Below are 26,872 nucleotides of genomic sequence, written 5' to 3'. Positions count from 1 at the left end.
GGCACCAACATCAGGCTGAAGAACACGTGACCCATGTAGAAAGATGGCTGGCTGTCCTCCAGTCGCCAGTCTTCCCTTTTTTAAGTAAAAACTGACAATCCAGCTGGGCATGTGGCCGCTTGCAATAAAAACTACATTTCTCAGCCAGGCACAGTGGCTCAGGCCTGTAATCCCAACACTTTGGGAGGCTGAGGTGGGAGGAGTTCAAGATCAGCTTGGGCAACATAGCAAGACCCTGTCTCTATAAAAACAAAAAATTAGCTGGGCACGGCGGTATGTGCATGCAGTCCCAGCTACTCAGGAGGCTGAGGTGGGAGCATCACTCGAGCCTGGGAGATTGAGACTGCAGTAAGCCGATAGCACCACTGCACTCCAGCCTGGGTGACAAGAGTGACTCCGTCTGAAAAGAAAAAGAAAAAGGACTATATTTCTCAACCTTCCTGGGCTAGGGGTGGCCATGGTCTGGCCAGTGCAGTGTGAGCAGAAGTCCATTGGCAGCCTCCCATCATGCCCTTGGAAGAGGGTTCTGTTGGCTTTTTCCTAAGGGCCAGATAGTAAATATTTCAGGTTTCGTGGGCCATATTGCTGTGTCGTGACTACTCAACTTTACACTTGTAGTTGAAAGCAGCCATAGACAAACAAAGGAGAGTGTCTGTGTTCGGATAAAGCCTGTTTACAGAAACAGCTGGCCAGCCTGCAGGCTGTGGTTGCTGACCCCTGCCTTAGATAAATGGGCGCATCCCGCACGTTCCTGGTATATTTCACATTTTTGCTCCATGCCAGTTGGAATGCAGATGGGAAGGTGAGCAAGCTTGGACCATGAAGACAAAGGCAACACCCGAGAGATGAAGCAGCTCGAAGTTAAAGGGAGCCTGAGGCGGTCGCTCACCTCTGTAGTCCCAGCACTTTGGGAGGCCAAAGTGGGCAGATCTCTTGAGCCCAGGAGTTTGAGACCAGCCTCGGCAAGATGGTGAAACCCCTTCTAGAAAAATTAGCTGAGCATGATGGTGGGCACCTGTAGACCCAGCTGCTTGGGAGGCTGAGACAGGCTTGAGCCTGGGAGGTGGAGGCTACAGTGAGCCATGACCCACTGCACTCTAGCTCAGGTGACAGAGCAAGACCTTGTCTTAAAAAAAAAAAAAAAAAAAATAGAAGGAGTCTGGGGTCCTGATGTCTTTGCAGAGCAAGACTGCCATGACAGCACAAACTTCATGCGAGGGGGGAATAAGTTTCTATTTTGTTTATGTTATTATTTGGGATCTCTTATATGCCTGCTAGTAGACAGGAAGAATAAGATAAGCAGTAAGAAGGAGCAGATTTGCCTCTTTCCTGCGGGGGTCCTGATGAACAAATGGGAACAAACTATTATTAACCAAGTGCCCATCCCATCACTGCTGCCTGGCACTCCTGGTTCTCTGGTAAAATGGGGCTGGTACATTCGCCTAGAGTACTAAATGGGCCCACTCCTTCTGACAAAGTCTAAATCTGAAATATACCTCCCACTGGCCACCAAGACTTCAGAGGAAAAGGAAAGACTCCTGATACATATGCGAGGGGAAGTGGAAAGAGAGCCAGATGGCCAAACAGCAAAGTTTTCCAATTTAGCTTCATGATGGGAAAACACCAGAGACAGAAGGCAAGGTGAGGCAAGGGAGGTTCATAGCAGCTTCCAGCCTCAGACTTACAGAAGCAGGAGTCGGCAGAGGTCAGTGTGCTGTGTATAACCTTTCAACACACAGTGACCTGATCCACTGGTTAGTGTGGCTCAGTCTACCCACTAAGATCCATGTTTCCTCCCCTTGAAGAACAGCAAGGAACTAGAACAGGAGCTAGAAGAAGGTCAGGCCTCTCAGGTCCTCATCCTGCTCCCCTCCCACCTGCCAAACCCTGCAAATTATGTTGAGAGCAAAAAAGAACAAGGAAGAGATGATCCCATAAGGACTGCTTGGAGCAGCTTTCTCATCCTCACACAGGCCGTGTGGCTGTCTGCTCTCCATACAGACATTTTTCCTATCTTTCCAAGGTGGGACTCATTTCTCATCTACAAGTAAGAAGGCAATAACCCATAGATCAAGACTGCCCAGCAGAGGGACACAGGAAATGCAGCTACACACTCTCCTGCACATCAGTACATTCCTTGCATCCCATGACTCCACGTGCTTCAGTGACCGACCATGAGTGAGCTTGACCGGGCTGGAGATGCTACCACGCAGGCTACTTCCTCCACTCAGCCCCAGCTGACAAAGGATACATTTTTATCCCAGCAAAACTTCTCTCTTTCTCTTTTCCCAAGAAAAAAGGAAAGTCACTGGGCACAGTGGCTTACGCCTGTAATCCCAGCACTTTGGGCGGCCGAGGCAGGAGAATCGCTTGAGCCCGAGAGTTTGAGACCAGCCTGGGCAACATGGTGAAACCTAGTCTCTACAAAAAAATACAAAACATTAGCCAGGTGTCGTGGTGCACGTCTGTAGTCCCAGCCACTCCTGGAGGTCGAGGCTGCAGTAAGCTGTGATCGCGCCACTGCACTCCAGCCTGGAAAACAGAATGAGACCCCGTCTGAAAAAATTTTTTTTTAATTTTAAAAAAATTTAAAAGAAATTTTAATAATAAAGAATAAAGAAAAATTATTTAAAGATAGAAAACTCACTTTATAAAAAAATATTGCTTTTATCCCTTGAAACTTCCTTCTTCAATAAGATTCTTTTCTACTTTTAGAGGAGTCCATTGCTTATATCACCAAACTATTCTTTTCAATGCCATCGCATCAATTAGAAGAGAAATAAACTCCATCAAAGCATACAGCTTTCAAGGGATCTTTCCTTGGGCAGTGCCCAGAGGGCAGATCTTTCTGATCTCTAATCCTCTTTGGATCTGAGGCATGTCATTATTTCAGTGTCAGCTGCTCTGAGCCAGAGTGTGGCCCAATGCTGCAGGCTGGGACCAGGGTCCTCCAGGTAGGCACAGAAGCCAGAGGTGAGAAAGTCTAATGGCTGGTATGGAAAAGACAGGGCCTCCTCCTAAAAAGTTCCGTAACTCGGTGAATCATCTTCAATAACTTAAACTGTTAGGAATCTCAGGAAGGTCATGTCAAGAACTCTCAACAGCTGGTGGGTTTTATCACTTAGAGGTGTGTCACTGTAATTAATTGATTCCTTTATAACAGTGGAAAACCTGAGCGAGGTGGCTCATGCCTGTAATCCCAGCACTTTGGGAGACTGAGGCTGGGAGATTGCTTGAGCCACAAGTTCAAAGACCAGCCTGGGCAACATAGCGAGACTTTGTCTCCACTAAAAATTTAAAAATTAGCCCAGCAAGCCCAGCATGGTGACAAGCACCTGTAGTCCTAGGAGTCTGAGACAGGAGGATTGCTTGAGCTCAGGAATATGAGGCTGCAGTGAGCTATGATCACGTCACTGCACTCCAGCCTGGGTGACAGAGTGAGATGCAGTTTCAAAAATAAATAACAAAAATAGAAAAATATAATAGTGAAAGTACTGGAGTTTATGAATGATTTACTTTCTTTGTAAAAAATATATAAATCAGAGGAGTATATTACTTAGGATTCTTTTGGTTGCAAATGACAGAAAACAAATCAAATAGCTTAGGAGAAGAGGAATGTATGGGCACCAGGAAGGATGAAGGTATAGCTGCAGGCAGCTGGGCCTGGGGACTTCATGACCCTAGGGCTTGGCCTACTGCTCAGTTCCTGCTTTTGTTGTGTTTGTGTCTTCCTGCACCGTGACCTCGTTCTACTGAATTGGATTTCTCCATAAGACTGGACCATGGCTATCCGAAAATCATGGGTTCAGATATTAGCTTGCTTTCCTGTTAGCTAGTTGTGGCAAAGAAAGCAAACCTCCAAGAATGTGATTGATCTGTCAGGGCCACGTGCCCTCCTCCAGACCCATTGAGGCCTAGAAAATGGGATAGGGTGATCAGTGTGGCCTGGCTCTTCTGCCCACCCCTGAAGCAATCACTGTGACCAGGGAGGTAGAAGCTGGCAGCTCCTATTTGAACAGAAAGGGAAGGAGGAACAGTTTCCCACAAAATCAGGGGTGTTGTTTCCTGATGAAAGCAACCATTCTTTCCATTTATCTATAAAGATTTCAAATGATAGCATAACTTCAAAAACCTGAGATAAGAGAAATAATGGAAGTGTAGCATTTGAAATAATTTAAGGAAAAAGGGACTAACATTTTCTGAATGCTTATTGTGGGACAAGTTGTTTGCATATGCTGTCCATGTAATCCTTAAAAACAAAGAAACTATATGAGGTCGATATTATTATCTCCATTTTACCAATGAGGCAGCTGAGATGTGGAGAAGTGAAGTGGCTTGCTCAAGGGCACACAGTTCAGTGGCTGAGCCAGGTTTTGAACCCTGTTCTGTTTGGTTTTAATGCCAGACACTTAACCATCATAGCACGTTGGCTTCCTCATTGATCTACCTAGTAGACAGGTATATGATATGTGTAAAATACTTTACATTGTTTTTATTCTAATTAATAATACTGGGTCATTGTGGTATTTTTATGACATGGTTGCAAATTTTCTAACACTCCTCCCATTAAGCAGTCAGATCTATGTCCTCTCCCTGTTAATCTGGGCAGGCTTGTGACTGCTTTGAGCAAGACAGCATGGTAGGAATGATGCCATGTGACTTCTGAGGCTGGGTCGTGAAAGGCCAGGCAGTTTTGGTCTTGTTCACTGGGACACTCACTCTTAGCACTCTGACCCACCACCTAAGAAAGAGTTCTCCCTACTCTGTGGCTGCCATGCTGTGAGGAACCCAAGCTATCTGGAGGAGTAACATGTAGGCACCAGGTCAACTGTCCCAGCTGAGCCCAGCCTGCAAGTCATCGTAGCCCAAGTGCCAGACACGAGCAACAAAGCCTCTGAGTGGTTCCAGCTCACAGCCATTCGAATCTTCCCCACTGAGGCCTCAGACATCATGGAACTGAGACAAGCCATCCCCTTTGGTCCCCATCTAAATTCCTGAGACAACGAATCCGAGAGCATAATGGATGGTAGTGGTTTTATGCAACAGGTTTGGGATGTTTATTCCATAGCAACAGATCACTGGAAGAGCCCCAGAACAGGAATCAAAGATGTCTGACCATGAAGCATCTGGAATACAAGAAGATGAAACTGAGGAACACCTTGTGTCAGTAAAGTAGCAAAGTAGTGATTTTTTTCCCCAATACAGAAGCTCTTGGAACACTCACGCTGCAGTCTCCCTTCTTCGCGCTGCAGGTGGGGTGGATGCGTTGGTGGCTGCCTCCGCAGCAGTTCCTCACGGCGCGGTGGAAGACTGGGTTTCTTTGGTTCAGCAGGACTGTGGCTGACCCCACCCCAGCCAGGATCCCTGGCTTCGAGGCTGCAGAGCACAGAGCCCCAGGAGGGCTTGGATTTGGCTGCTGCTGGGAGCCCCTCCCTTTTGTGGGGGAGGTCAGTGCCTCTGAAGGAGGATAGAATCTGAAAACAAATTCTCCTGGCAGGCTCTACCATTCCACTGCACTCCTGTCAGGGTTGTGGACAGGAGAGTCACTCTCTGCATAATGCAGCCCCCTTGGTGTGGCTCAGTTTTCCCTCCCATTGGACCTGAGGTCAGGGCATTGCCCCCAGCCCTTCTGATCAAGGGATAGGATCCACAGAGAACCCCCAACTTCCTCCTTCCCTCTCCCCATTTCCTTTTTTCCTTCTATTCAAATCAAAGTACTACAGATACATGATTTTTAAAGTCAAATGGTACCACAGTTGTATCAGCAACAGTAACAGGAAAATATTTCAGTAATTCCCTCCCTATCCCTGACTTCTCCCCGTCAAACTCTTTCAGTCACTTCTGTTACTTACGTCCGTATTTCTAAGTAATGCATTCATACTGCTATTTTCTCGAATTATTGATTGTAGATATTGTCTTTTTACTCCCCATTATGGAAGATGAAGCATTAACTCTTTCATACCACCCCATATTCTACTTTTCCTTCCTTTATCCTCCCAATATGGTAATATCACAACTTTCAGAAGAAGCTGTATTCCATTAATGTGTTTCTGTCTGATTATGGCTATAAGACTTGTGCATTGATGAGCCATGGAGCATATTATAATTACATTTCCTATCTTGCACTTCTTTCTCTTTCTTTCTTTCTTTCTTTCTTTCTTTCTTTCTTTCTTTCTTTCTTTCTTTCTTTCTTTCTTTCTTTCTTTCTTTCTTTCTTTCTTTCTTTCTCTCTCTCTCTTTCTTTCTTTCTTTCTTTCTTTCTCTCTATCTCTCTCCTTCTTTTTCTCCTTCCTTCCTTCCTCCCTCCCTCCCTCCCTTCCTTCCTTTCTCTTTCTTTCCTCTTTTTCTTTCTTTCTTTCTTTTTCCTTTTGACAGGGTCTCACTGTGTCACCCAGGCTGGAGTGCAGTGGCACAATCATGGTTCACTGCAGCCTTGACCTCCCAGGCTCAAGAGATCCTCCCACCTCAGCCTCCTGAGTAGCTGGGACTACAGGCGCACACCACCACACCTGGCTAATTTTTACATTTTAAAAAATAGAGATAAGGTCTTCCTATGTTGCTCAAGCTGATCTGAAACTTCTGAGCTCAAGCAATTTTCCTGCCATGGCCTCCCAAAGTGCTGGGATTACAGACGTGAGCTACTGCACCTGGCCTCTTGCACATCTTGTTCCTTCTGAACATATCACTATAAGTCTTCTAATTTAAGACAGTAAGATGTGCCATTATTTATGTACCACTAAGAAAGAACACTCCCAACTAAACTGTGATGTAGGATGCATCTCAGTATCAGAAATGTTAAAATGTGAAAAATATACGCATTTTCAAATCCATATAATACCATGTTTTTTTGTTTTTGTTGCTTAGATTTCTTTGTAACTGTCATTAACTCTTCCCAAATTTGTTAAGAAAATTATTTTTAAATTTTAAACTTTATTGACATACAATTATATACTATAAAATTACCCTATAGTGTAAAATTCAATGGTTTTTAGTATATTTAGTTGTACAGCCATCACCAGAATCTATTTAAGAATATTGTCATCACCCGAGAAGTCACTCCCCAACTCCATTCTTTTGCTTGTAGTTTTTTTTTTTTCTTTCTGAGACAGAGTCTCACTCTGTTGCCCAGATTGGAGTGTAGTGGCCATGTGACTTCTGAGGCTGGGTTGTGAAAGGCCAGGCAGTTTTGATCTCTACTTACTGCAACCTCTGCCTCCTGGGTTCAAGCAATTCTCGTGCCTCAGTCTTCTGAGTGGCTGGGAGTACAAGCGCACGCCACCATGCCCAGCTAATTTTTGTATTTTTAGTAAAGACAGCATTTTGCCACATTGGCCAGGCTGGTTTAAAACTCCTGGCCTCAAGTGATCCGCCCATCTAGGCCTCCCAAATTTCTGGGATTACAGGTGTGAGCCACATGCCTGGCCAACTATTCTTTCTGATTGAATTGTTTTGGCACCCTTGTCAAAAATCAATTGACCATAATATGAGGGTTTATTTTTGAGCTCTTAATTCTATTCCATTTATCTATAGTCTATCCTCATGCCACTACCACACTGTTTTGATTACTATAGCTTTGTAGGAAGGTTTGGAATCAGGAAGTTTGAGTCTTCCATCTTTGTTATTCTTTTTAAAGATTGATTAGGCTATTCTAGTTCCCTTGCATTTCCATATGAATTTTAAAATGAGCTCATCAATTTCTGCAAAAAATCCAGCTGGGATTTTGATAGAGATTGCATTGAATCTGTAGATCAATTTGAGGGGTACATCCATTTTAAAATATTAAGTCTTCTGATCCATGAACATGGGATGCCTCTCCATTTGTTTAGATCTTCTTTAATTTCTTTCAACAATGTTTTGTAGTTTTCATTGTACAAGTCTTGCACTTCATTTATTAAATTTATTCCTAAGTACTTTATTCTTTTTGATGCTATTATACACAGAATTGTTTTCCTCATTTTGTCATTGGATTGCCCATTGTAGAAATATACTTGATTTTTTATATTGATCTTATATCCAAAGAAAATTGTTTATATATATAAATCTACAAGCCCCGAGAGCTATTTTCTATAAGGTCCTATATCTGATTCCCTCTTTTCCCGAGATGTTCCTTCAGGAACCCTGTGTTATCTTATTCCACCTGATTCTCTTCAGGCCTGCTGCTCAGCTGTCACCTGGGACTTGCTAACACCTCTCTCTTGGGTGGATGTCCTATTTTTGGAACGCTTGTCTTTCTCTTTCTTGTTATTACCTCATTTTGGTAGAGCACCTGAGAAAGTATACATAAGAGATCAAATTTTGTGAAGAATTGCATATCTGAAAATGTCTTTATTCTACCATCACACTTGGTTAATAGCTTAGTAGGGAATATAATTTAGGTTTGGAAATCACTTCCTCTTACAGTTTTTTGTTTGTTTGTTTGTTTGAGACAGGGTCTCACTCTATCACCCAGCCTGGAATACAGTGGTGCAACCACAGCTTACTGCAGCTTTGGTCTCTCAGGCTCAAGCCATCCTCCCACCTCAGCCTCCCAAGTAGCTGGGACTACGGGCAGGCACCACCACACCTGGTTAATTTTGAAATTTCTTTTATAGAGATGAGATATCATTATGTTGCCCAGGATGGTCTCAAACTTTTTTTGTTTTGTTTTGTTTTTGTTTTGAGATGAGGTCTCGCTGGGTTGGTGGCTCATGCCTGTAATCCCAGCACTTTGAGAGGCCGAGGCGGGTGGATCACTTGAGGCCAGGAGTTCAAGACCAGCTTGGCCAACATGGTGAAATCCCGTCTCTACTAAAAATACAAAAATTAGCCAGGTGTGGTGGCATGCGCCTGTAGTCCCAGTTACTTGAGAGGCTGAGGCAGGATAATCATTTGAACCTGGGAGGTGGAGGTTGCAGTGAGCTGAGATTGCGCCACTACACTCCAGCCTGGGTGACAGAGTGAGGCTTCATCTCAAAAAAAAAAAAAAAAGAAAAAAAGAGATGAGGTCTCACTCTGTCACCCAAGCTGGAGTGCAATGGCATGATCACAGCTCATTGCAGCCTCAACTTTCTCAGGCCTAGGTGATCCTCCCACCTCTGCCTCCCAAGTAGCTGGGATTACAGGCCTGTGCCACCATGCCTGGCTAATTTTTGTATTTTTTGTAGAGATGGGGTTTTGCCATGTCGGCCAGGCTGGTCTCAAACTCCTGGCCTCAAGTGATCTGCCCGCCTTGGTCTCCCAAAGTGCTGGGATTATAGGCATGAGCCACCATGCCCAGCCAGGGAAACTTTATATCCTTTCTTTGTTAATTTTCTCTCTTTCATTTTCTCTATTTTCTCTTTCTGAAACTCCTTTTTTTTTTTTGTAACGTTAGACCCTCCAAATTTATCTTTTAATTTTTTACCTTTCTTCTCTTATTGTTCTTTCTTTATAATTTTGTTTGCTTTATGAAAATTGTCCTTAAGCTTGTCTTCCAACTTTTCTATCAACTTGTTTCCTGCTATCGTAATATTAATTTTCCAAAGCTCTTCCCTTATGGTTGGGTTTTCTTTGTTTCTAATATGCCCTTCCTCTTTCATGTGAATAATATCATTTCCAGTGTCTCTGAGAATATTAATAGTTTCAAGGCATTTTTCTTTATCCATGTGCATTGTCTCAGGGCCCTCCATTCCTTTTTGTTTTGTTTGTTTTGATCTCTGTCTTCCATATTAGATACCGTCCTCAAATCTATGGTGACCCTTTGTTTTATGTTCATATGTAATAATGAGTCCCTGAAGAGTTGCTTTAAACACTGAGGAGTTGGGGAGGGATAAGGCTTATCAACTAGTGTATCTTACTGTGAGATAACTGGGCTGGGAGCATCTATTTCAATGGGGGGGGAACTCTTGGATTTCAGTACCTATAAATCTCTTTTCTGGGGTCATGATGTTTCTCCAGAGAAGAATCTTCCAGTCTCCTGCCTGGAGAGGGTACACATAGGGTAGAGAAAATTCTGGGAATACAGTGGCACAAAGAGGGAGGAGTTGGTGCTCAACATTCAGTTTATTAACTCTCCCTTAATCTTTCTTTAAAATACAGAACATTTTCCACTCCACTGTGCCTGCTTTTTTTTTTTTTTTTTTTTTTTTGAGACAAGGTCTTGCTCTGTTGCCCAGGCTAGAGTACAGTGGCGCAATCTCAGCTCACTGCAACCTCCGCCCCCACCCTGCTGAGTTCAAGAGATTATCCTGCCTCAACCTCCCAAGTAGCTGGAAATATGGGCATGTGCCACCATGCCCGGCTAATTTTTGCATTTTTAGTAGAAACAGGGTTGCACTATGTTGCCCAGGCTGGTCTCGAACCCGTGTACTCAAAGCGATCCACCTGCCTCAGCTGGCCAAAGTGCTGGGATTACAGATGTGATCCACTGTGCCTGGCCTGTGCCTTGTGCCTGCTTTTCTGATTCAGTGTCTCCATAGGATAAAACTCCAGTTTCCTGTCAGAGGAGAAGGAGCCACCTGGGTGTGGGCAGGTGGGCCTGGGGCTCTAGGCTTTCAACTCCGCTTCCTGTTTTCAACCCCACCTTTGCCCTCGCTTTTGCAGTAATAGGTGCCTCCAGTTCCTGAGCTTCACTGTTCCACTTTATCAGCTCTGCTTCCAAAACTTTGTTAACATTCCTTATCTCTCATGTTGCTGCTCTCATTCTCCGTACTTATTGATTTATAAATCTTTTCTTTCTTTACCCTTTTTTTTTAAGTGGAGTTTTGAGCGACAACAGTGCTAACTACATGTGCTCTCAATTCAGCGTGTTTAACTGGCTGATCCTGAATTTGCTTTGCAGGGGCAGAATAGCAGGGTGAGTGAAAGCCTGGGCTTTGGAGCCAGACACATACATGGCTGAGTTCCAGCTCTACCTCTTCACATCCCTGTGTGTCCTCAGGCAAGATAATTTCAGGTTTCTCATCTGTAAAATGAGAATATCACCTCCTAACTTATAGGGATGTTGTAAGCATTAACTCTGATAATGCAGGGATTTTTGCCCAGCCTTATCTGAATGCAAGGCTATGCTCTGAACCATCCAACCAGCCTGACTCTTTTGCGAACAGCGTGACTCAGAAAGGGGCTTCTCTTTTCAGCCTGGATTCCAGGATAAATAGATGCATGGAATAGAGCCACAGCAACCTCAGGTGACTCATTCTGTGAGTGAGAGAGAATTTTTTTTTTTAGAGACAGGGTATCACTCTATTGCCCAAGCTGGAGTGCAGTGGTATGATCACGACTCACTGTAGCCTCAACCTCCTGGGCTCAAGGGATCTTCCTGCCTCAGTCTCCCAAGTAGCTGGGACTACAGGTATGTCCCATCACACCTGGCTAATATTTTATTTTATTTTATTTTATTTTTTTATTTTTTGTAGGGATGAGGTCTTGCTATGTTGACCAGACTGGTCTTGAACTCCTGGCCTCAAATGATCCTGCTGCCTTGGCTTCCCAAAGTGCTGGGACTACAGGTGTGAGCCACTTTGTCTGGCTAAGAAATAAATCTTAATGGTCGTAAGACACTAAGATTCCGAGATTGTTACTGCAGCATCATTTAATGACAGTTAATTAATACATGAGTAGTTTAAGGTGGTCCAAGTACTCCAAGATGTTGGGTAAGGGAAGCTCATGCCAGGTAAAGTCACCAGGTGAGATAGCCAGGGAGAGTTTGAGATTCACAGCAACAGCACCTGTGACAGTGATACTGCCCTTCATCAAACCACTAGGGTGAGAAGATTCATTGAGATATTACCTTGTGCTCATTTGGTTTATATTTGCCTCTCCCTGGCTCTTTCAAGCAGAGAGTGAGTCCCGTGGTGTTTCCTTGCCTTGGGTATTTCTGGTGGTCAGAGCATAAAAGCTATTGGAAGTTGGTGGGTCTTTCTGTCTTTTGTAATAATCTTGACCTAATTTTTTTTTTAAATTTCTTAATTACTTTTACAGACAGGGTCTCACTCTGTCACCCAGGCTGGAGTGCAAAGGTGTGATCATAGCTCAGTGCAGCCTCCAACTCCTAGGCTCAGGTGATCCTCCCACCTAAGCCTCCAGAGTAGCTGAGACTACAACTGCTCACCACTATGCCCAGCTAATTTTTCTTTTTTGCAGAGACAGAGATCTCACTATGTTGCCCAGGCGTCTCGAACTCCTGGCCTCAAGTGATCTTCCCTTCACAGCCTCTCAAAGTATTAGGATTATAGGTGTGAGCCACTGCACCCAGCCTTCCTTGACTCTTTATAGAGATTCTGTAAGGTGTCCTGGAGAGAAGAAAGAAAGGGTGGGCTAATGATTTTTTGTTTGTTTTTTGAGAGAGAGTCTTGCTCTGTCACCCAGGCTGGAGTGTGGTGGCACGATCAGGGCTCACTGCAACCTCCATCTCCTGGACTCGGGTGATCCTTCCACCTCAGCCTCTGGAGTAGCTGGAACTACAGGTGCATGCCACTATGCCTGGCCAATGTTTTGTATTTTTAGGAGAGATGGGGTTTCACCATGTTGCCCAGGCTGGTCTCAAACTCCTAGTGCTGGGATTACAGATGTGAACCACTTCACTAGGCCAAGGGTGGGCCTTTGAGAGCAGGATGAAGGGAGAGGAAGAGATTTTTACACTAGAAGGGAAAGGGACAGAGTATGACTAGGGCTGGGGGTCCCAAACCCCTAGGGAGGAGAGGTCCCAAACCTGACTCTAGGCAGTGTCCAAAAGTGACAAGGCCTTAGAGGGCATGGCTGCCTGATACACCTAGGGAGAGTGGACTTGAGCACAGAGCTTTTCCTCCTCCCCGACAATTCCCACATTCCAAAGGTGACTCCAAATCAGCAGAGCCACCAAGCCTGAGGTGCTACAAGGCTGGGATGATGGATGTTCTGCAGTTGCTGGTGTGACCAGTGGAGCCAGCCTGAGACCTCAGCACTACCTAAGACCCTGGGACCTTGGCAAAATCTTGAGAATGGGGGAGGGAGACTCAATGATATGCCTGAGAGTGAATTTCTGGCCAGCTCAGTGGGATAGTGGCTTAGAGTCAGATTTAAATTGAATTAGAAAAAATCAAGAAACAGGCCAAACCACTCCAGCCTTGCAATCCCTCAGGCTATCCCTAACCACACCCCTTACTCTCATGCTCACCAGCAAGCAGTGGCTACCACCACTGGATGCCCCATGTGACCCATAGCTGGGGGTCTTTATATACCCTCTCCCCAGGAGTGGGCATCCACTTGTGTTCCCATGGACAGGGAGCTTCCAATCTTCCATCCTAAGGTCCTGCTAGAATGGGCTGTCAGAATATTCCCTGACTAGATAGAGGGGTGGGGAAGCAGGAGTCCAGTTTCAGAAGCAGGGAAGGGACTACAGTCATAGTCAGTGGTGGACACGTGGTGGGGGGTGGGACACCCTTTCAAAAAGTGGCCCATCACCCCATAACACGCATGGGACAGGGCTGGCTTCTCTTCAGCTCTGGCGTGGCCAGGGAGGGTACCTACCTGGGGTCCAGCTGCACCCTGAGCCTGTCTATCAGCCATTGCACACCAGGCCAGTCCATGATGGACCCGGATGAGACCTGGACAGCAGCTGAGCCATGCAGGGCAAGTGGGTGGTTAAGAGGCAGATGGTTCAGTTGGTGCTTTCAGGCAAAGTGCCAGCTCCTCATCATCGCTCACGAGGATGCTTGGATCCAGTCCCTGATAACCCCCCATTTCACCTCTAGCCATTTCCCAGCACAGCCCCTCCCCTGTACTAGCTCCAGCCTCACTGAGTTGCTTTCAGTCCCTTGAAGGAATTGCACTCTCCTTCTCAGCTCTTCCACAGGCTGCTCCAAATGCTTGACCACTCCCTTCTTTCATGTACCTAACTCCTACTCATCCCTCAGAACGCAAGTGGCCATCTTTTCTAGGAAGTCGTCTGAACTCACAAGTTGAGTTGGAGTCTGTTCTGGACCTCCCACAGCACCCTGATTCTCCTGTCTTGGCCCCCGTCATACCTCATGAAGTCTTGTTTAATCATCTATCTCATACGTGTCAGTATGCTTCTGGGGACAGGAACTGTGTCCATCTTGTTTAAAACAGTATCTTTAGAGCTTGATGTCTAGTGAGGGAGGAAGGGAAGGGGAAGGAAAAGATAAGGGCATGGGAGGGAATGATGGAAGGAAGGAGGGAAGGAAGAAGAAAAGAAGAGAAAGAGGGAAGGAGGCGAGGAAGATGATGAAGGAAGATTGCCCACTCCTTTCAGGGCACTCATTGCCCCAAAAGATCTTCCCAGCAGGACAAGCTGCACAGAGATCACCTATTCCTTCCTCTCACTCAGTAGAAGACATGCTCTTTATTGGTTAGAATGGTTGACATTATCCAATATCAACTGCAAGTGACAGTGCATTCAATAGAAAATATTTTACGTGATGTGAGACTTTTAATATCTCACACAGTAGCAACTCCAGGGTTGCTCCAGGATTAATCCAGGCATCAATGATGGTATCAATGACCCTGGCTCTTGCCACCTCTCTGCTCTGTTATTTTGGTTTTATCCTTGGATTGACCCCTTGTGGTCACAAGATGGCTGCTGAAGTTCTGGATGTTATACCCAGACAGAGCCATGACTAGTAGAAAAGGCTTTTCCTCCCATGCATTCATTAGATGGGAAGAATCCTTCCACAGAAGTCCCCCAGCAGATATTTCTTTCTATCCTGGGATTAAGCCAAAGGCCCATGCTGTAGCTGCAAGGGAGGCTGGAAAAGCAACTGCGTCTGCAGCTGGAGGTAGACTGCCAACATAGGAGCAGGAGGGGATGACCGATGCTTCCCTCTTTGTCTTACCTGTGAGGCTTGAAACTTCCTTGCCTTTGAAGATCCTCAATATGGAATCCCAGTGCTTGGACCTTGATATGGTTTGGCTGTGTCCCCAGCAAAATCTCATCTTGAATTGTAGTTCCCGTAATCCCCACGTGTCATGGGAGGGACCTGGTGGAAGGTAATTGAGTATTGGGGGTGGTTGCCCCCATGCTGTTCTGTGATAGTGAGTTGAGTGATGAGTTGAGTGAGTTCTTACAAAATCTGATGGTTTTATAAAGGGCTTTCCCCCCTTTGCTTGGCACTTCTCCTTCCTCCCACCCTGTAAAGAAAAATGTGTTTGCTTCCCCTTCTGCCATGATTATAAGTTTCCTGAGGCCTCCCTGGCCCTGCAGAACTGTGAGTCAATTAAACTTCTTTCCTTTATAAATTACCCAGTCTCAGGTAATTTATAAATTACCTGCATGAGAATGGACTAATACAGACCTGCATGGCAGTTTTTTGGGGGGCAGTATATGGAAGTCTCCTTTCTGGATTTAGGCTGGAGACTGCTTGTTGATTCCAATAGCCATTTTCCCTTATTTTCTCATAAGTGTATAGTTGGATATATGGCCACCCAGAATAAAATCAACACATCCTGGCCTCCTTTGCAGTAGATGGGGGCATATAACTAAGTTTTGGCCAATGAGATGAAAGCAACATGCTATATAACTTCCAAAGTATACCTAAGAGAGGGGCCATGCACTTCTTCTAGGATGACCAACTTGTCCTGGTTTGCCTGAGACTTTACTGGTTTTAGCACTAAGAGTCCTAGGAAATCTCTCAGTCCTGGGCAAGCCAGGATAGTCGGTCACATTCTCCATCCCTTTCTCTTTCCTTCTGGCTAGAATGTAAGTGTGATAGAGGCCATTGTGGAGCCCCAAGGTAGAAGTCACACACTGAGGATCTTACAAGATTAGGTTGCTAATTTGGAGGCAGGCGGCGGGAAAAAAGATTAGACTGCTGGAATGGTGCAGGCACATTGATTTTAGGTTACTCAAATTGTTTCTATAGAGAGGGGTCCTGAGCCTAGATTTCTGATTAATCCCTTTAGGTGTCAGTGATCTCAAAGAAAAAAAAACTTCTATGTCATTGGTGTTTTTTAATGTAATTTTATGCATTTATTTTTGAGACAGAGTCTTGCTCTGTCACCCAGGCTGAAGTGCAGCGGTGCAATCTTGGCTCCCTGCAACCTCCACCTCCCGGGTTGAAGCGATTCTCCTGCCTCAGCCTCCCGAGTAGCTGGGATTACAGATGCCCACCACCATGCCCAGCTAATTTTTGTATTTTTAGTTTCACCATGTTGGCCAGGCTGGTCTTGAACTGCTGACTTCAAGTGATCTGCCCGCCTCAGCCTCCCAAAGTGCTGGGATTATAGGTGTGAGCCACCATGCCCACCTTATTTATTTATTTTTTCTTTAGAGTCAAAGTCTTGCTGTGTCACTCAGGCTGGTATGTGCAATGGCATGATCACAGGTCACTGCAGCCTGGAACTTCTGGGCTCAAGCAATCTTCCTGGGGTCTTGCTATGTTGCCTAGGCTGGTCTTGAGGTCCTGGTTTCAAGCAATCCACCTAATTAGTCTGTTTTCATGTTGCTGTTAAAGACATACCTGAGACTGGGCAATTTACAAAAGAAAGAGGTTTAAAGGACTGACAGTTCACATGGCTGGGGAGGCCTCACAATCATGGCAGAAGGTGAAAGGCACATCTCACATGGCGGCAGACAAGAGAAGAGAGCTTGTGCAGGGAAACTCCCCTTTTTAAAACCATCAGATCGCATGAGTCTTATTCACTATCATGAGAACAGCACAGAAAAGACCTGCCCCCATGATTCAATTACCTTCCACCAGGTCCCTCCCACAGCATGTGGGAATTCAAGATGAGATTTGGGTGGGGACACAGCCAAACCATATCACCACCTGTCTCAACCTCCTGAGTAGCTGGGACTACAGGAACATGCCACTATGCCCAGCTAAGTTTTTTATGTTTTTTTTTTTCGTTTTTTTTTTTTTTTTTTTTAAGAGATGGGGGTCTTGCTATGTTGCCCAGGTTAGTCTTGAACTGCTGGTTTCAAGTGATCCTCCTGCCTCAGCCTCCTAAGTAGCTGCGATTATAGGCATGAGCCACCACGCCTGGCCCTTCTATGTCATTTTAGCTTCTGTTATTTTGGATTATCTATGACCTGCAGCTGCAGCAAATCCTAACAGATAGAGAAACAGGTCTAAAGCCTTGGAGGATGCTGGGGTGTTGGAGATCTGCTTTGTTATGTTGCTACTTGTGCACACTGGAGAGCAGGTGTTAGTCCTGAAAAGTTAAAATGTTTTCCACACAGGTGCTCAGGGGCTGCCTTGGGGGATGAGTGGCTGACATTATGGTAAACTTTCTACCCCCACCTCACCAAAGGCTTCAGCCAGAGTGGTTCTTGCTCTTGCTTCCTTTAGCAAAAGGGTTTCCTTCCTAAAAAGCAATTTGAAAGCCACTGGTTCTTAAAGGGATAGTGATGGCCTGATGCCCTGTCATGCTCTGACCCTCCCCTCCCAGCTGTTTGTCAATTTACATATGAACTGCACAAATTCATTCAGACACAGACATAATAGTGAACTTAGAGACCAAAAAGAAAGAGAAAGTTAAATCCTAGAAAAAGTTGCATCAGCCTAAATCCCTAGGAGAGACTTGGCAGCAGACGTTGTCCCTGGTAGCAGCCCTGTATGGGACTTGCTCCTTCGGGGACCTCTCTGGGGGCCATCACCTTGGAAAGGGAACCTATGAGACCCAGGTTCCATAGGTTGCATTATGTCCCAGGTGACTGTTGTTTCTAAGAAAGTGTCGCTGTTCCTGGAAATACTGGCTTCAGGTGCACCTGTGTAACCCAGGAACTGTCTGGGTTTGTGGGTGAGTCTGAGGGTAGACTGCCAGTCCAGGGAATGAAGATGCAGGCAGGGTTAGAGACAGACCCACTTCAGAGGCTGGGGCAAAAGAAGGGCTCAGATTTAGTGAATCTTGGAGTAAGGATTTCCTATCTGGTCCACTGTTAGTTGGTATGGAGGATACAAGCAGAGCCCTGTACTTGAGGAATCAATGGGGACCAAGACACCCAGGACAAGGGGCATAGTTTAGGGGATTTCTGAAGCCTATACAGGTAAGCAGCGCTGGGCTATCTCTCCCAAACCCATCTGGCTAGAACCCATCTGGCCCATATAACCCTTGAAGAGAGGCCTTATTTTATCCCATCTCTGCCACTTCCTGGTTGATCCTTAGTTTCCTCTTCTGCAGCATGGAGTAATAATAAAGCTTGCTTCATGGGTGTTGTGAGGGTGGGATGCAAAAACTCAGTCTGATGCCTGGTTTGGTGTGGCTTAGCTAGTTGCTCTGGCTCAGGGTCTCTCACGCTGCAGTCATCTGAAGGCCTTACTGGTGCTGGAAGATCTACTTCCAAGATGGCTCACTCACAAGGCTGTTGGCAGAGGTCTCAGCTCGTCTCTACATGGGCCTCTCCTTAGAGCTGTTTGAGTGTCTTCACAACATGGCAGCTGGCTTCCTCCAGAATGAGTGATCCAAGGGAGAGAACAAAGTGGAACCCACAATGTCTTTTATGGCCTAGCCTTGAAACTCACATGCTGTCACTTCTGCAGTCTCCTATTGGTTACACAGGCCAACCCTTTCTAACATGGGAGGCACTGCTACCAGGAGGTGGGCAGCATTGGTGCCGTCTTGGAGGCTGCTACCACAATGACCTAATTGAGCTGTGGAACCAATCTTGAGAACGATCTGTTGCCTGACTTCTTGTTAAGTGATGTAAGAAGTCCTGCTGTTATGATGTTACTTGTAACTGAGAACATTCTGATATCTTATCCCAAAAGTTCTTTTTCTTGGTTAAGGTAGGCAGAGTCAGATTGTGTGACTTACAACCAAAGCCCCTGACTGATCCCAGAGAGTAAGCCCAGCCCATCAGCCCAGTTAAGGGGAGAGGGAAAGGAGGCTCCTGAGCTGGGGCACCCTCTGGGACATTCACTTTGAACCTCAAAAACCTGACCTGGTCTTCTAGGATCCAAGAACAGGCACTGTGAAGGGAAAGAAAACGTGGCTTTTATACACACAAATAGTCATGGTTAGTTAAAAAGAAAAAGAAAAATGCTTGTATAGTAATGATATGACTCTGGTTCTGCCAGCTTCTACAGCTGGCTCTGTGGCTTAGTCTCTGTGAAGGACAGAATCCTTCTCCTTTCTCAGATTCCCTGCTTAACTTTGGTATTGGACTAGTTCCAGCAGAGATTCCTAGCAACCAGGAGAATTGCTGAGGTTGCCACCGTGGGCCAGGAGAGCACTGAATTTATACAAGTCAGGTCGCCTACCAAAGATAGGCCAGAAAATCAGGATTCACTGAGTCCTCCATCACCTTCATGTGGGCCCTGGCAAGCCTTCACACTGCAGAAGGAGGAGAAGCATGTGTGAACTCAGCCCCTTCTGATCTTCTAGATCAGCTGCAGCTGGGAGCACAGTGGCTGGGTGGTCCACAGATGCTGGCAGCACCACTGCTGCCAAGCCTGGTAATTATGTGCTGGGAAAGAGAGCACCCTGCCCCCCACTCAAACTTCTATAATTTGCTGGGTCCCAAGAGCACACATGCAGGGGGCAGACTGCAGGGTCCCAAGCATAACATGCAGAGGGACAGGCTACAGGAAATGATCCAGGGTCATCTTTATCCAATACTGTAATCCTTTGCATCTGTGAGAAGCTCTAGGTGAGTGAGACACTGAAGCATTTCTTAGAAACAATAACTATTTAGCAATAATCTCCATCACTATATAAAGGGCTTGGGCAAAGGGGTATAGTGGGAGAGAATGTGGGAGCCCAGGGGTCCTGGCTCTGCCACACATGTATGGCATAGTCTTCAACTATTCCTCTCTTGTCGAACCTTAATTTCTTTCTTTGAAAAGAGAAGAAATTGAATCACAAAATGTTACATGTAAAAAAGACAGAGGGATTTGACTAATGGCCTAATATGTAAAGTACAATGCTTCTGGCTGCAAGTAACAGAGAACCTAACTAGAAATAGCTTAAACAACAAAGCTGTATTACACCACATAGCAAAGAGTTTAAATGTTGGGTGGTTCTAGAGTTGGTTAATTTCAGCAGCTCTGTGATTACACTTGGGACAGGGATGCAGTTTCTTTCCATCTTTCCATTCTGCCATCCCCAGGTGGTGGCAGCTCCGCTCATGGTGGCCAGATAGCTGAAACAGCTCCAGGTATTGCTTTCTCGCCCAGTCATTCCAGAAGCAGAAAATGGTTAGGTATCTTTCTTGTGTCTCTTTTTTAGAAGGAAAGAAACTTTCTCAGAAGCCCCTCTCCACACTATCCCCCAAGACCACCCCATACATCTTATTGGTCATGGTTGTGTCACATGCCCGTGACTAACCAATCTCTCACATGGGGAAAGGAGTGACCACAGTTGGTTGAAACCAATCAACCTTGACCCCTTGTGCATGGGAAGGGTCTATACAGGACAGGAAGAAAAGTGGGAAGTAGGTGAGGGGGAATGGATGTTGGCTGGACAGAAAACAAACTGTGTCTTTTATGGCTCAGCTCCTCTCCTCACAGATGGTGACCTGAGCTTGAGAGAGATCTCCTCCAGTCAAGTCCCACAGGACTTGGTGTCAGTCGGGGGTAAATTTGGTTCTTACTTTTGGACAAGCTATATCATCACAACCTTTTGCTTATGGCCTAGAGCAACTCGAGCCTGGAACTAAGAATCTGATTCCCTTTCCTTCTAAAATCATCTTAAGGGTCAGGCACAATGGCTCTCATCTATAATCCCAACACTTTGGGAGGCAGAGGCAGGAGGATTGCTTGAGCCCAGGAGTTTTAGACCAGCCTGGGCAACATGGCGAGACCTCATATCTACAAAAACAAAACAAAACAAAACAAAACAAAAAATATATAAAATCGCCTTAAGTCCATGGCCAGTCTGAGATGTAATTTTCTGAGCTGACTCAAGCCCTTGACGTCTGTTATGCCTCCAGCCCCAGTGGAATGCCAATGAGAAGTTCAAGGGCACAGTGGGCAAGTGCTCTCCAGGCCGGCTGCAGGTTCAAATGCCATCACTGCCTTATCTGCTGTTTGTTGATCTCAGCAAACTATTCTGGCAGCAGCTGGCAGTGATACCATCTGCGAATAAGAGTAGCAACCCCTATCAGGCACCCCGTCAATGAGATTGTATCAGTCAGTGGCCAGCCAGGAAAATGGAAACCACAGAGATATTTCAAGTTTTAATGAGGATTGGTTACAAAACTGTTGAAAGGGCTAGAAAACAAAAATATGATAAGGGGTGCTATAGTCTGAATGTTTGTCCCCTCAAACCTCATGTTGAAATTTGATCCCCAGTGTTGGAGGTGGGGCCGAAAGGGAGGTGTTTTAGTCACAGGGAAAGATCCCTCATGAACGTGTTGGTGCCGTCCTCATCCTCAATGAGCAAGTTCTTGCTTTATTAGAGCGTTCTCACAAGAGCTGGTTAAAAAGAGCCTGGCCCCTCCCCATCTCTCTTACTCCCTCTCTCGCCATGTGATCTACACACACTGGTTCTCCTTCCCCTTCCACCATGAGGGGAAGCAGCCTGTGGTCCTCACCAGAACCAGACGCTGGTGCCATGCTTTTTGTACAGCCTGCAGAATGTACGTCAAATAGACCCTACCCCTCCTCTCCCCTCCCTTGTTCCTCTCCTCTCTTCTCCTCTCCTCTCCTCTCCTCTCCTCTCCTCTCCTCTCCTCTCCCTTCCCCTGCCCTCCCCTCCCCTCCTTTCTCTTCTCTTCTCTTCTTTTCAACAGGGTCTTACTCTGTCACCCAGGCTGGAGTACACTGGCACGATCTCAGCTCACTACAACCTCCACCTCCCAGGCTCAAGTGATCCTCCCACTTCAGCCCCTCATGTAGCTGGTACGCCAGGCACATGCCTCCATACCTGGCTAATTTTTGTATTTTTATAGAGACGGGGTTTCATCATGTTGCCCAGGCTGGTCTCGAACTTCTGGGCTCAAACGATCATCCTGCCTCAGCTTCCCAAAGTGCTGGGATTACAGGCATGAGTCACCACACCCAGCCCTCTTTTCTTTGCAAATTACCCAGCTTCAGGTATTCTTTTACAGCAATAAAAATGAACTAAGACATGGATGTTTTCCAGGGATTAGGAAGCTGTTATATTCCAGGCTCTCGTACATGTCATTGTTGAGCTGCTAGAGGGGCTGCCCCTACCCTACACAGTAATCCAGCCCCTAATCCAGCCAGAGCCACTGACACTGCAGAGCCAGAATGGCTTTTTCCCTTCCTCCAGCCTTCTCATCTCTTCAGTACTTCCACTGGCCAGACCCAATTAAAAACCAAGTAGTTGGAGGACGGGGATGGAAAGGAATGGATTGAGGCCCCAACAGATCACATGTGGAACAGAAACATGTAAGATGATGATCAACAGCATAAATTTCAGACTCAGAGAGGCCTGGGTTTGGGTCTTTACCCTGTGATCTTGGGCAAGTCACCTCCCTGGTGTGAGCCTTAGTTTACTCATCTATAAAATAGGAATGATGATATACCCATTTCAGAGTATTGTTGTAAAGGCTCAAGAAGAAAATCATTATAAAGGACTTTAGCAGTGTCCAGCATCTTAGAAGGGGCTAAACAAATGTCAGCTGCAATTGTGTTCATTACCATCTTCATCATCATCATCATCACCATCACAATAATCTCAATACTTCTAGCCATGGCCTTTGCAACAAGCTCCTAGGCCCCCTTGCATCAGGGTCCCACTGTACCCTTCTAGGGGTAGCCAGGGCTTTCACAGGTCTTTTACTAAGACTCCTTTGGACTTCCAAGACATTCTCCAATTTCCAAGGAGCTACATTGGTAGCTGTGTTTCTATATTCCCAACTGAGAAAATGTGAAATGGCAAATGCCCCATGTGCAAGTGCCCTCTTCCACCTCATTTTCCCACTTAAGCCCCTTGTTTTCTGTTCTTAGCCATTCTGGCCCTCTTTCAGTTCCTGAATATGCCCTGCTCCTTCCTCCCATTTCAAGGCCTTTGTACTTTCTTTTTACCTCTGCCTGGAATGTTCTTTCCCATATTTTTAAATCTCATTACTTCAGACTTATCCCCCTAGTCCAGGTGGGCTATTTTTGGTTGTAAGAGGCTAAAAACCAGACCCAAAATGATAAGCAAAAGCAGAAATTAAAAGTCCAAACATAGTTCTGACTTTAGGTATGTCTCTATCAGGGGCTTAACCATTGACATCAACACCCATTAACTCTAGATTGGCTCATGTGCCCATCTCTAAGCCAATTGCCATGGCCATAACTTGAGTTGAAGAAATTCAGATACAGTTCTAAGAAGGATGAGTGGGTGCTGAGCATGGAGACAGTGATCCACTCATGTCTCACTCAGTCCAGGGAGGTGCTCTTGGTGCCCACTCTCCCCCTCCAAGATTAAGTCAGTCCCTACTGTGATACACACTCACAGCTTCCTGTACATTACAGCACTCATTATCTGTAATTATATGCTCGTGTAGTTGCATGATATCTGCTTCCCGCAACAGATTATGAGCTCCGTGAAGTCAGGGGCTATTTTGTCATCACTATATTCTCAGTGATGAAAAAGGTGCTCAATAAAGAGTACACATTTTAAAGGATTCATCTGGGACCCTGGGTGTGACTAGGCCCAGCCTACCGCCTTGACTTTTCCAGCTGCACTGCCATTAAGGTCAGAATCTTCCCCTCCAGAATCTTCTCTTCAAGCAGGCTTGGGGACACTTACACAGGACACATCTCCCCTGACAAGAGAATGACAATTTTCCTATGGGACTTGGCAGGCCTGCGTACCAGAACTTGGAGTGGATGATTCAGGCCAGCAGAGGGGACTTGAATCAGGAGGGGAGCCAGGGAGAAAAGGAGGGTCACTTTGGATTAAGAACTTTAAAAAGAGTGATTCACGATCATTGCGGCTGACACTTAAAAAGCCTCAAATACTTTTGGTAACCAATGTGCCGCTTTGCATTTTGCCTCACATTTATCCTGGGAATGAAGCAGCCCTCAGTTGCTCTGGGGTAGATCGTATTTCGTTTTCTGCTTCTCAAGCATCGGTGATGTTTGGCTCCTCAGTTTCCCATATTTAACTTATTGCCAAAGCTTATTTTCATGGGAGCTCTTGCACAGTGGAGACATTCTGGGCTTTGGTGTCAGGCAGGCCACGGTTGGCAACCTGACTTTGCCATCTGCTGCATGACCAAGGACAAATTACTTAACCTCTCTGTCTCCATTTCCTCTGCAGTCAAGTAACGATGCTAATGCCAACCTTGCGGGGGTTTGGGAAGGTGTAGATGGGGATGATTCTGTGCAACCTCCAGCTTTAGCCAAAGCTATGGTGGGCTTGTGAAAGGCAGGGGAAGAAGCACGTCTTGTGTGAGAGAGGAGAATGGGGAAGCCAGTAGGGCTCAGGTATCTCTCTGTCCTACCCTGGTGCAGGAGTTAGTCTGAGTCCTCAAGAGAAAGTCTCAGGCTCCTTGTCCAGATACTCTGTCAGCCACGGGGCACAAATGGTGTAGCTTTAGGATGCAGGAGACAGTGTGGAATGCTGGGTGTGTTGGGGAGTGGCGGGTTGTGAGGGAGGTCTTGGACAAACCAAGACTCAGTCCCCTGGACGTGTGCTGTTTCCCCATTGAGGCCTGAAACCCAGAGGAACTTCCAGGCCCTCAGCCTTCCCATACGAGGAGTCAGTGGGCCCAGCCATTTACATGGTACTGGGCATCAGGGTAGGTATAGTGATGGGGTGATCTCACTACCTCCCCTTAGACACCCCCAGATATAACAGGGTGACACCTTGTTGGAGGCTGGAGGCCTGTATTAGAAGATAGAGGAAGAGCCAGAAAAATGTAGGTTCTGACAACTCCAGTAATCCCAGGTGAGGCCTGGGTGATTTAGGTTCCATATGAGGGCCAACATAGTACTCAGCACTTACTGTGATTTTTAAAAAAATTTTATTTCCCAATTGAGTATTTCTAGAACACAGTAGCAGTGACATAAACTTTTTTACTTCGAATCTGGCCACTTTAGAGAACTCTTTCGTCTTAATGACTTTTGAGTTGATTGCCAAGCATCTTTGACATAAAGTCATGTCACCTGCAACTAATGATGAATGTTATCTCCGGTCCCAACATCTGCATTCCAGTTTCTAAGTCATGTCTCATTGCACTTCTCAGAACATCTTGACAACATTAGATAATAGCAGCGATGGTTGTTGCCCCTCGTTTTATTTCCAGTTCCGTTAGTTATGTTCCAGTAGAGTGTTTCTTGCTCTTAGGATATTCAAAAATACACCTGCTGAGTCCCAGCCCTGAGGAGTGTTTTTGTGCTTCATTATTAAGTATCTTGAAGGCTCTCAGCTGGAAAGAAATGCCCTTCATTTACTAAAGAAGCATCCTTGTATTTTTAAGAGTCTTTGAAAAGAATGAGTTTTGTGTTTTATTAAGGACATCAGCCCTGGTTCTAAAACAAAACAAAACAAAACAACCTCTGTCTTTATCTGTAAAATGAACTGAGAGTTATGGAGGAGCAGCAAGGGTAATAGTAACCACTTCACAGAGCTGTTGAGAGTTAAATGAGCTAACACATGTGAAGTGCCTGGCAGGGAGTCTAGCAGCATCAGGCTGGCAGGTGTCATCACTGTCATGGGTCCCATCTGGGACTGTCCTGACACACTGCTCCCCTCCTCCAGGCCAGGAGACCCTGGGCTTGTCCCCTGCTCCCCCACTAAAGTGGTGTGGCCAGCAGGGATCCCAGCCGCCATTAGCCAAGTGCTGTTTTGGAATTTGGCTGAAAGTCACAGGCTGGGCAGTTGGGAGGCTGGATAGATTGGGATGAAGACCCCCAGAGAAAGGCCAAAAGCTGGAGGACCTCCGGTGTCCTGGCTGTGCCCATCTAGCTGTGGGACCTCAGCATGTCCCTGGGCCCCTGGGCAGCCTGTTTCCTGAAGAGATAGTCTCTGAGGCCTGGCCTACCCGCTGGGACCCGCTGAGTGAGACAAAGGGCTGAGTCGGCCCAGGGCACAGAGGGGAGAAGATTCTTGTTATTATAATAGATAACCACATGGCTTGCTTGAGCAGACCCTGCGAATTTCTCCAGAGCCACCACATTACTCCCACACACTCCACTGCTTCTCTCCTCTATGTGCACCTAAATGGTGCGCTTTTAAGGGGGACAGAGATGAGCACGACTAGCTGAATAATCTGTGGGGCCCATTGCAAAATGAAGTGTGTGGGGGCCCTTTGTTCAATAATGATTAATAATTTCAGGCAGGGCGCCATGGCTCATGCCTATAATCCCTGCACTTTGGGAGGCTGAGGCAGGAGGATTGCTTGAGGCCAGGAGTTTGAGACCAGCCTGGACAACATAGTGAGACCTCATGTCTATTTAAAAAAAAAAAAAATTCGGTTGGGCACGGTGGCTCACGCCTGTAATCCCAGCACGTTGGGAGGCTGAGGCGGGTGGATCACCTGAGGTCAGGAGTTCAAGACCAGCCTGACCAGCATGGTGATAGCCTGTCTCTACTAAAAATACAAAAATTAGCCGGGCGTGGTGGTGCACATGCCTGTTATCCCAGCTACTCAGGAGGCTGAGGCAGGAGAATCACTTGAACATGGGAGGCAGAGGTTGCAGAGAGCCAAGATCACACCACTGCACTCCAGCATGGGCCACAGAGTGCGACTCTGTCTAAAAAAAAAGTCAAGATGGTGACATCAGAGCATTAAACCAAGAGTGAGACCCTTGTAGACTCAGGGCCTGTGACTGCAGAGGTTTCACACTCATGAAGCCAGCCCTTAGGGTAAGAACAGACACCCCCCAGAACACTACCTATTAAGAACTCTGGACAAGAAACTTCTTGCTGTCGTGGAAACCAACAGTGTAGTCACGGGGCTGTGAAGGTGGAGGGCGGGGAATCCCAAAGGCTTTGGTTTCATCATCACAGAAAACCTCATCAGGAAGGTCAAGCTGTCGGGACTGTGAGAGTGCTAGTGGCATCTGGGTCCGTGTTG

The 26,872-nt window shown here is 46.1% G+C and overlaps 1 protein-coding gene across 1 annotated transcript in view; it reads left to right on the top strand.

Annotated features, from left to right (window-relative positions):
- SLC28A1 (solute carrier family 28 member 1) overlaps positions 1-25,281 on the top strand; it is a 97,454-nt gene extending 72,173 nt beyond the window's left edge. The window contains exon 19 of the mRNA XM_025391996.1: positions 25,141-25,281. Coding sequence (XP_025247781.1) covers positions 25,141-25,177 — 37 coding nt within the window. The 3' untranslated portion in view covers positions 25,178-25,281. The remainder of the gene's footprint in view (positions 1-25,140) is intronic.
- Positions 25,282-26,872: the final 1,591 nt, after the last annotated feature.

Source organism: Theropithecus gelada, chromosome 7b (assembly GCF_003255815.1).
Source record: "Theropithecus gelada isolate Dixy chromosome 7b, Tgel_1.0, whole genome shotgun sequence".
NCBI classification, from domain to species: Eukaryota; Metazoa; Chordata; class Mammalia; order Primates; family Cercopithecidae; genus Theropithecus; species Theropithecus gelada.
The sequence above is the reverse complement of the archived record's forward strand: the minus strand, read 5'-3'. Positions and strand labels throughout refer to the sequence as shown.